Source organism: Hemitrygon akajei, chromosome 3 (assembly GCF_048418815.1).
Source record: "Hemitrygon akajei chromosome 3, sHemAka1.3, whole genome shotgun sequence".
In the NCBI taxonomy this organism is placed as follows: Eukaryota; Metazoa; Chordata; class Chondrichthyes; order Myliobatiformes; family Dasyatidae; genus Hemitrygon; species Hemitrygon akajei.
Genome location: NC_133126.1, coordinates 62,877,496 through 62,888,155, shown reverse-complemented (window position 1 = coordinate 62,888,155; position 10,660 = coordinate 62,877,496). Strand labels below are relative to the sequence as shown.

At 42.6% G+C, this 10,660-nt stretch overlaps 1 protein-coding gene across 2 annotated transcripts; it reads left to right on the top strand.

The window, feature by feature from the left end:
- The first annotated feature begins 4,861 nt into the window (after window positions 1-4,861).
- On the top strand, window positions 4,862-8,539 carry foxa1 (forkhead box A1). Of its 2 annotated transcripts, XM_073040008.1 has the most exons (3): window positions 4,862-5,109; window positions 5,752-5,816; window positions 6,478-8,539. In XM_073040008.1, the coding sequence occupies exons 2-3, from the start codon at window positions 5,763-5,765 to the stop codon at window positions 7,678-7,680; spliced, it is 1,257 nt and encodes a 418-aa protein (XP_072896109.1). In that variant the 5' UTR covers window positions 4,862-5,109; window positions 5,752-5,762; the 3' UTR covers window positions 7,681-8,539. The 2 variants fall into 2 exon arrangements, with proteins under 2 accessions (XP_072896109.1, XP_072896108.1); XM_073040007.1 differs by lacking the exon at window positions 4,862-5,109 and having other exon boundaries at window positions 5,586-5,816.
- Window positions 8,540-10,660: the final 2,121 nt, after the last annotated feature.

Sequence of the window (10,660 nt, the reverse complement as noted above, 5' to 3'; positions counted from 1 at the left end):
GGGCTACGGGCCGAGCGTATGCAGATGGGTCTAACTCGCTGAACAACACGGTCGAAAGCACGAATTGGATCGAACGATCTGTTTCCACGCTGTATAACTAACTCAATGTTACGGCCTGTTTCCGTGTTGTATAACTCTATGTTACGGCCTGTTTCCTTGTTGTATAACTCTATGTCTCGTCCTCCTTCCGTGTAGTGTAACTCTGTGACTCCAAGTGTTAACAGAAGTACTCATATGTCACAGCCGTAACTGTTTCTGCGTGGTGATTTGTTGGGTAAGTTTGTTTTTTTCCGGCGGGGCTTGGCATTTACAGAGGCGAAGTTGACTATAAGAATCTGGAAGCCCAGTGAGAGTGTTTGCTAATTCGGTAGCGGGAGTATAAAACTTTCTGTGTTGTAAAGAAAAGAATTTTTAAGAGTTCACGAGATTAATAAAATCAGTACCGAATGTACTGTGGAAGATTGGTACAAAATATTGAAGGGCATTCTGGTAACAAGCAAAGGTCGTATTATTTGTACCGTGTCTCCAAAAAGGATGTAGAAAGTAAATTCCAATTTTATCATGTCACTATTGGTCATAAGGTGCTCGTAAATTATTACCTTGGCGGCAATCGAAATTATACAACCGAAGCTGAACATGGCATCAATCGATGTGAAAATCGTGGAGTTTCAGTCCCGTTTCCTTAAAACATTGGGACGTGTTTATGAATGACCGCGTACCGCTGCAAATGTCAGGCTCCGCCCTGCATCACACCACAAAAACTCCCCGCACGTCCGCACCGAGCGCTTCCTGTACTTACATAATTTATTTTAATACAATGAGATACATTAAATGTTGTAGAATGATGAAGGGAATGCGGATTTGTTAATAAGTAACTCTCGACCTTACTTGTTATTTTGGTGTTGGAGGCCAAACACTTTATAATTAATTGTACAATATAAAGATTAACCAAAAAAAGCACAGAACACGTATTAGTTCATTAAGAGTGGCTATTAGGAGCCACAACACTCAAATTTACCGAGATTTGCACTGTTGGTTATAGATGGCTTGGTTGAATTGGAATTGTCCAATTAATTTTGCAACATTGTTACGAAAATCCACTCAGTGCATATTGCTCTTTAGATGCTAATGAGACCTTTCTGAAACCGTCAGCGTCCCCGGAGACGCTCTCTCGAGATGGTTGCTTTCTGCTCTCGGTTGGTAATACTCCGGCCCCTTTCTCTGTTGGTTATTATGAGAGCGGCCCTTTAATTACTAGAAGCTATTTCAGCAGGTAATCCGTAACACTACTTTAAATTACACACGTGAATATATTAAATTGTTCGTTTATGGCCAATTAATTTGCTTCCTTTGCACGATGGGACGAAGTAAGAGTATTTTTCATCTGCGGTATTCTTATCCGAAATTATGTCACACTTCAAACAATGCAGAGCTAAATATAACTATCTTTTCCCTTAAAAAAGCCCCAAACTAACGAAACCCGGAGTGACAGGAAAACTCTATAGGGGTGGTGGAAATCTCGCGCATAAGGAGAAGTGGTAACATATTCCACAAAAGTATGAATCGAAGGGTCAAAAGGCAAACATGCCCGCTGAAGAATGGACGGGATAACACCAGGGTTCGTCGCAGCCAGAAGATGGAAACGTTAACTAGTAACATTGCTTCGGGAAACGGTCAGGTGGATATACCAATGGAAGGCAAAATCTGAAACCGTATTTAAAACACATAAGGAATTATTGACTAATGATTGATTAATAGGCTGAAATCAGGTTAAATAAGATTGCGTCTGCATAATTGAAAAGAATCCAGAAAATAAACAGTAGAGACATTATTGCCCATATTTAGTGTTGCCAGTTCAGAAGTATAGTACAGCTAAAGTACTATAAGCACCGAAGGAAGACAGAAGCGACGGAGTTATAAAACACACATTAAAGTACAAGAAATATTCAACAGATCAGGAAGCACCTACAGAGGGTGCAACCAGATGAATAGCTTGAGGAAGTTTCAGCCGGCGGTTCTGTGGAGAACTGCTGTTCAGAATGGCTCCGCGAGGTCAGATGAGCTGCCGACGATGATAGGGGCCAAAGGCAAATTTCAAGCCACAGTTTTCTGATGTAGAAATTGCAACAACAAACATCATCAATAGATTGCAGGACCAGTGAGAAGTCAAGTGGTTTTATTGTTTCAATATTTAAATTTTTTATTGTAAATCTATTTTGACATTTTGCAACCTGCTTGTATATCAGGCATTCACTTACAGACTAGTGAATAAAGTGTCAGTAGGAAACAAGTCAGGACAGCTGGCTTCAAACAAAAAGCCTACAGTAAAGGGTTCAGCAACAAGGAGGTGAGCTACGGCTGCACTGGGATAGATGTACTTACAAATTTGTACTAACACTTAGGTTTTGGAATCAAAAATGATTTTGTACTTTTTTTGTGAATGACGCCAAACTTGTGGACGAGACGTCATCAACGGGAAGGACTGCTTCAAACTACAAGAAGGCGTCAATAAACATCCAGAATGGGCACTGTATTCGCAGAATTTTAACTCCGTCACTTGTGCGGAATTACATTTTGCTAAGAAAAGTAAAACTACTGGCACAGAGGAGCAAAGGAATCTTGGAATACAGACACACAAATCACTAAATGTAGAGATTCAGGTGAATAAAAGGCATAAAAAAGCAAATCAAATGTTTGTTATGTCTAGATGTATTGAATTGAAAAGTCAAGAAGTTATTCTAAACTTATATTGAACTTTGGTCAAACCACCCTTGGAGGTTCATGTGTAAGTCTGGTCGCCATATTTTATCCTTTAAAAAGGAATGCAGTGTCTGAAAAGACACACCAACGTGGTAGCAAAAATACCAAGTTATACTAGCAACAAGCTGGGTCTCCTTACTTCTTAAACGACGAACGGACGATCTGTGGGTGATCTTTGAAATCATTACTTAAATGACACAGAATAAATGGTAACAATAATAGGAATCAAATCTCAATTAGGAGCAATGAATATGAATTAGTAATTGAGCTATCAAACAGGGTTTGAGGACATAATTCTTTATCCGAACAGTAATACTGGGGAAAATGCCCAATGAAACGACAATGAATGGATTTGGGGAAGCCTTCACTCAGAAAGGAAGATGAAATTATTTGGACACTACTAAATGACAGAGGATGGAAAGGGTAGGGGTGGAGCCCGAACGCCGACATGGGCCTGTTGGGCAGAATGCCCTCCGCTTATGCTGCAAACTCCGTGTAAATCAGTGAACAAATTACACTTTATAGTTGAAAATGTTTTCGTACTGCACCTAAAATAATGAATATTACACAAACATTTCATTCGATATTCTTTAATAGTTCTCAAAAGCTTTAAAATTGAAATTTTTCAAATATTTCTTTAGGAACCCGTGTTGTGTGCCGTCACAGATAAGAACTGTCCCCTAAATTATTTTCAGGTAGAGCTGACCACCCATTTCTAGGCGAGATGTTGCACACTCAGCCAGACCCTCCAGGGAAATGAAATGAAAAGGTCACAAATTCCTCTGGCGCATATTGGTTGAGCCTGTTCAAGTACGCCAAGTTGTAATTTCGTCTATCGCTAATTTACTTAAAACTATGATCTTTGACAACGTTTTCCCCAAAATCAAAGTTTTCAAAACCAATGGAAATCTCCGTTGATGATGTCACCTAGACATTACATACGGATTAGTTAAATTGACAAGATTTTGTATTTTTTATTTCACAAAGTATTAGATTGTTGAGAATGTGTTATGTAGACATTTCGTACGGGGATATGCTGGAAATTATATTCTTCCCGACATTCATTCTTGAATTCGTTGACCAATACCCCACTGGAAGACACGTTGCCGCTCTCAGCGCATCTGAAGTGCAGTTATAACGCTATCTGAGTCAGAGGTTGTTTCCCTTCATAGAATCGCATCGTGTTGTTGCACCAGCCTCTCTTCTCAGAAAGAAGATTTAATCCACTCAACTACCTCACATTCGCAAAGCTTTGAGTTTCTAACAACATTTAAAACCACATTCCTTTCACAAAGACGTAAAATTGAAGACCTAGTCACTGACCAAAGCTTCCTGATCTATGAGATGTTAGGGCTTGTGTTTTCAGCAGTAAAGCACAATGTTCTCTCTAATGTACTCAGGGCCGTTCATGGGTGGACAGCAAACTTCTTCTTAAGACACACCGAGAAAGGAGTCCAATACCATTCATTTTGTTGCGGTTAACATCTCTGATCCAAAAGCAGTCCCGTTGCTAGGCGCTACATAAAGCCAAGGGGTAAGCTGCAGTCCCACTTATTGGTGATTTGAAGCGAGGGCTGTCGCTGGCTGCAAACTTCGGAGAGGGTAACCGAGGTACGTGATCTTGAATGCAAACTATTCTTCCAATCTGCATTTTTACGACCTATCCCGACGAAAGAAGGGCGAAGAATGCGTTTATTTAACACCATTCCTCAAAGACGTCACGCTGCAGAGTAAATTCTTCCTCGGGCTAATTACATCTGCCACTTTCAGGCCGACTCCTCTCTTTCACGGTAGGAATGTCGCTGGCCCTAAAGCCTTATTAAACATACATTTGTTTAGATTTCTAAATGAACAGCAGACAGAAAGGTCCTTCGCCCTTTCCAGCCTGTCCAACCAACATGTGCTGCTCAGATTGTAGCTCACATAACCGTGGAATTTAACGAATCACTTGGGATCCGGAAAATTTCCCAGAAATGGCTTGCTTTCGGACGCTTACTGATACTAATCGAGATAAAATCTTTGCCGGCCAAAGGTTTGCTAACAGTGCTATCGCTAGACAGGCTGCCAGACCAACTATCAATTTTACAGATTACTGATTGGCCGGAGCAATGCAGTTGAAACAATCGCTTCAACCTTCACCAGTTTATCTTAGGCTGATGAAAACGTTCCTCTCCGAAACCTGTATTGATGTATTTGTGGCGGTGCGTTACATCTGTGGGACTCGGGAGTGCTAGTAGTCAGATTTAGACCGCCGGAAGGCCAAACAAACCAGGAAAGTGTCAGAGTATTTTTGCATTTATCCCCTTACTGATGTCCCATTTCTTCAACTTGCCACAGGAGATATTTAAGGTAAAGGACGTCGTTGTTTGGAAATGTTTGATTAAAATGACTGAGAAAAACATTAATTAACTAGTTTGAAAAAGAATGTCGCAGTACCAGAGATAAGGTTAAACTAGAAAAAGATGCACAAAACGTCCTCCGTTTTCCTCACCCATTTAATCTCCGGGCGAAAACGCATCCTCGGTTAGCTTTTTGCTGCCCGATTAATTTATCGCTTCTTGTCCCATTGCAGGAGTTTGTCTTTTCTATTGTTTCCGAGTTAAACCAATTAGTCTCTTTACAAAAACCAATAGGGACTATTTTCAATGGCTAAAGATCGGCCCCGCTGACTGGCAGCTTTGTTGGGACACAAGCTGCCGCTGTCGTTAAGGCAGGTATGCAATCGGAGCAGGGTATGCTAACGCCTAGGTGAGAGCTAACTATTCAAATAAAGAAAAATCTGCGCAAATCGGAATAGGAGGCAGGATCTGTGAGTAGTTGGATCACTACGCATGTCCCCAGCGCCACTCAAAGTGTTCACCTCCCAACACTTCCCCACTCCCGCAGTCTATCTCTCTCACTCGGCTTCAGCCAGAGTGCATCCGCGGTGGGATTTTATTCTGGGGGCAAGCCTTGATGTTTCTTTATTGTGCTTTGCCCCCATGATGTTAGGTACGGTGAAGATGGAAGGGCACGAAGCTTCCGAGTGGAGCAATTTCTACGGAGAACCACAGGAGGTAAGTAAAAGTATCGTTTGAACCTCCTTTTGAGGTGAGCACTTGCGATCGTTAACTATCACCGGGCATTGTGTGTTTTCTAATACCGTTTTCATGACAAGGTTATAGGCAATCCGCCGGGGAACTTTCTCTCCCTCCCCCCCCCCCCAAAGAAATAAGAACGTTTTTTTAGTATGTGTGGCGATATCATGTGGGCAGTTTAGGAAACCTCAGAATGGAAGGATATCAGCTCAGTGGGCACCAATGGTTCACAGGACTGCTTCATGTTGCTCATTTGAGGACGCGCAGGGGCTAAGCGGGAGTCTCCAAGTTTATTGACCACGGGGTGGCTGGGGGTGGGGGGAGTGGAGTTGGGACCCCTGGAGCGGCCGGTCTGCTCCGGTGTAGAGAGACAGCTGGGGCGGGGTGGGGGTCTTCACAAACATCCAGTTGTAGCGCGATTCTGTATGTTACAGTAATGCCAGGGAGAAAGGTGCTATACACGTTTGTACTTTATTTTAAGAGGCGTGGCTTACTCGCCTATTTTTTTTAAACTCAAATGACCCACCAGTCTGGGCTAAAAAGTCAGTTTCCTGCCAAGGCAGCAGGTGACAAAGTGGGGAATGAGGAAGAGGAGAGGAGTTTTGATCCGTACAACTAACACCTTTATTTTGTTGTGAAGGCCTATTCGTCGGTGCCGGTGAGCAGCATGAACCCGGGACTAGCAAGTACCTACATGAGCATGAACACCATGGGCTCCGGCAGCAACATGACCTCCGGCTCCTTTAACATGACCTACGGGAACCCGGCCATCGGCGCCGGCCTCAGCTCCGGTATGGGCGGCATGGCCGGCAGCGGGCCGGCAATGGGTGCTGGCATGACGGCGATGGGCGCGGCGCTCAGTCCCGGCCTGAGCGGCCAGCAGGCCTCGCTGAACGGCCTGAGCCCATACCCGGGCGTGAGCCCCATGACTTACCCGCAGGCCAACGTCAGCCGACCCCGCGACGCCAAGAGCCTGCGCCGCACCTACCCGCATGCCAAGCCGCCCTACTCCTACATCTCGCTCATTACCATGGCCATCCAGCAAGCGCCGAGCAAGATGTTGACCCTCAGCGAGATCTACCAGTGGATCATGGAGCTCTTCCCCTACTATCGGCAGAACCAGCAGCGCTGGCAGAACTCCATTCGCCATTCGCTTTCCTTCAACGACTGCTTCATCAAGGTGGCGCGCTCGCCCGACAAGCCGGGTAAGGGCTCGTACTGGAGCCTGCACCCGGACTCGGGCAACATGTTCGAGAACGGCTGCTACCTGCGGCGCCAGAAGCGATTCAAGTGCGACAAGAAGGCTCCGCTGAAGGCGGGCCCGGACGGGCTGAGGAAGGACGAAGAGACAGCGGTCGGCTCACCGCCCCCGGCTGGAAACAACAGCGCCGGCGGCCGGACCCGTAACCGAGTTGAGCCCAATCCGGACACGGCGCCCCGCCTCGACCTCAAGTGCCAGGCGCCGGCGGCGAGCTCGGCCTCGGCTATCGGCGGCGCCCTGGGCCCGCAGTCCTCTCACGTAACCCCGCTGTTACAGCCCTTGAGCCACGTGTCGGTGGCGGCCGAACCGCCACAGCTTCACCAGCTGAAGGCGGATCCACACTACTCGTTCAACCACCCCTTCTCCATCAACAACCTCATGTCATCTGAGCAGCAGCATCACCACAAGATGGACTTGAAGGCTTACGAGCAGGCTATGCACTACTCCGGCTACGGGAGCAGCATGGCCAGCGGGCTGCCTCTCGGCTCCGTGGGCAAGAACGGCATGGAGCCCTCGATGCTGGCCAGCGAAGCTTCCTATTACCAAGGTGTGTATTCCAGACCTGTTCTCAACACTTCTTAGTCACGAAGCTAAACCCGTTCCGCAATTGTAATGACAAACACTTTTCCCTCATTGGGATTGCTCATAAATGCACCCCGTGTGCAAGGACTGTTACTTTGTAACGTTAATATGTATAGAAACTGTGCAAGTGTAAAGTAGCTGCAATGTTTGCCGATGAATCACAGTTGTATATATGGCAGACACCTGCAGAATGTATTTAATATTTTTCAGACGTGCTGTAAGATTTTAGAATTACTTGTGATATATTGTTCTCCGTTTCCACTCAACGTTCCCAGTAGCTGCACAGAAGTTGGTTCAAGACTTGAAAAGATGAGCGTGCGGGTGGTAGTAAATCAACTAAACGGGCTGCTTGGAGAAAATAATTGCATCTTAGTTATACGAAACTGCTGTTTCGCAGCTTTTTTTGGATGCAGTACAGTTTTAATGAGCCTGGAAGACTGTTTCTTGACTCAGTTTGCATGATCATTTCAACTTTTGCGAATAAATTTTTAAAAAAGCGGGTTTATTGTTAAAAAATGAACCAAATGTTACCTGCATCAGGAACCTCGAAAAGTTACCTTTTTATCGTTCGACAATGACTTTTAATTATAATTTCTACTCGGTGTGTATGCACTTTTCCCACTTGTGTTTAGCTGTCTAGAAATGTCGGTGTTAGTAAATAGCCAGGCGGGTTCTTACAGCTTTTCTCTATGTGCCTAATTTATTGCATGGTCAACTCTAGGTCCTTTATAGTCTTACGTTGTTTAAAAATAATAATACAAATTACAAATGGAATTTAAGGAGTTGTTAATTTTGTATTTGTAATTCTATGAAAATAAAATTATTTTGATTTGATGAGAAAATAAAAGGATAATTCGCACCCACTTTGTAAGTTGTTACTAGATGGTTCAGCGTTAGATGTGCTTATCTTTAAAGTATTCAAATTATTTCTGATATATGGAATTCGGCACTAGCGGCGATTTATATTGACTAAAATCGATCTGACATTTCGCAAGGTAATTTTGCCGGTAAAATGATTATAACAAATAGAATGTTGATCTTACGAAAATAACAGATAAAAGCAAACGTAAGATTGATTTAAAATTGTTATTCAGTGGTCATATATCTTAAATTATGTTTCTTTAATCCTGCAATAACTGTTGTGTCTCTTTACAATAATCAGATTTTCATTGAAAGGTTCCCAGGCACATGAGATCTATGATTGGATTCCTTCAACACTTTCCCTTAAACGACAATTTAGTCGTTCGGGTTCAGACCTTACAATTTATATTAAAAAGAGCTACATGGATACGTAGTCAAGAAATCAAAACTCACCAGAATAATTAAAAGAAAAGAGGTTAGCACAGAATATTTCCGCGCATTCAACATATTTAAGGTAGATCTAGGGACTGAATGTCACAACAATAACATTTTCAATTACAGTTAAGAACTTTAAAAGGTAACGTAATTGTTTATAAGTATCGGCAGCACCGTTTCTGGGAAACTGCTGCAAATGCCCTGACCCCGTGCACGAAAAGGACCATTATATGTGGTTATAAATTTATATTTCATAGTGACAGTTAATTAAGTGATCTGAGGTTATCTTGTATCGTTTTCATGCATGCTGTGTCTTAAACATTCCGGCAAAATATCTCCGCCGGAAACACAATCAACCACAACCAACAAAACCGGACAGAAATGAAATCAGAGCTCCATCGAAACCGATAATTGATAAAGAATGCGCGGAACAATTAGGTACACTGTAGAGAGAAAGAGATTTACTTAGTCACGCTGAGAACAAGGACAAAGTATTGTCTAATACAATTGCTGCAATGTGTAACAGTATTGCATTTCTTTGTGTCCGGGCACAAAACACTCTGTAATTTCGATCTACCAAGTGGATTTTGGACATCAATAGCTTTCGCTTTGATCGTTGATCACTGGTGGGACACACACATTGTCAGAGTAACCGTGAAATTCTTTTAATTATCACGTAATTGCCCCCTGATGAGTGAAAAAACGCAGTGCGAAATTAAGAGGGTGTAGCGAATCCACTGAATCTCCAAGATCCACGTTCGTGCGTCAGAGATGTGAGCCTTGCTAAACTCTGTTTATTTCATCCACAAGTCTTAGTGAGTTACGATATTTGGAAAGTAAATTTGAAAATATTTTATGAGTACTTAGTCATAAACACAATCTGGAAAAGCTGTAGTGTAATTTTGGCCAGAGTATAATTTTGGCCACAAAATCGATTCAGCGATTAAATACATTTCCAGAAAAGCCATTTTAAAACAAAACGCATTTTTACGAAAGATACATTTGGTCACAAAGATAAAATCAGATAGCTATCAATTTTCTTTATTGATGTATGAACCAATTATCAAGTTATGACTGGTTTCAGCGTTTATTGGGATAAGTTCCGATACATTAAAACCCTACCACTACATAGCTTGCCGAAATTCCATTGTACAATATTGAACCGCAGGGTGTTAGGTGTTGGATTTATTTCGCCTACTGATGAAACCCCTTGTTTTAATCAAAACACCGCCGTCAGTAAGTGCAAGTGAGGTTTTGCCTTTACGCTGTTTCATATACCCTTAAACAGATTTGTATTTGTTTTAATAAAATGGTATTTAATTTGATAGTAACTGAACGCATTTTCAACCGTGCAACTTTTCCAAATGAGACCTTGTTAATGTTAGCGCTTTAGCGAAGTAGAAGTCAGTAACTAGTGAAATCACTTCAGAAATTTCCTCTCCGTCTACTAGTGACATTATTGTACCTGCATTTAAATTTCATTTTTGTTGGTATAATAATTTTAGAATGGCGCAAAAACATCAGAAGTTAAAAAAAAGTAAATCAGCTGATGAACTCTTTTTGACATTTGTCTCTGTTCGGATCAGAAATACCCCGTTGAAATAAATGCAGAAGAAAATGCATCGACCGTTCTTGAATTCTTCTCAACGGTAAATATGTAAGAAGGATCAATCTCGTTTGACAG

Coding starts and splice junctions, on each gene's coding strand:
- foxa1 (XM_073040007.1), top strand. CDS start 5,592: ATGTCCCCAGCGCCACTCAAAGTGTTCACCTCCCAACACTTCCCCACT. Junction 5,817..6,477: donor TCTACGGAGAACCACAGGAG/GTAAGTAAAAGT, acceptor TTTGTTGTGAAG/GCCTATTCGTCGGTGCCGGT.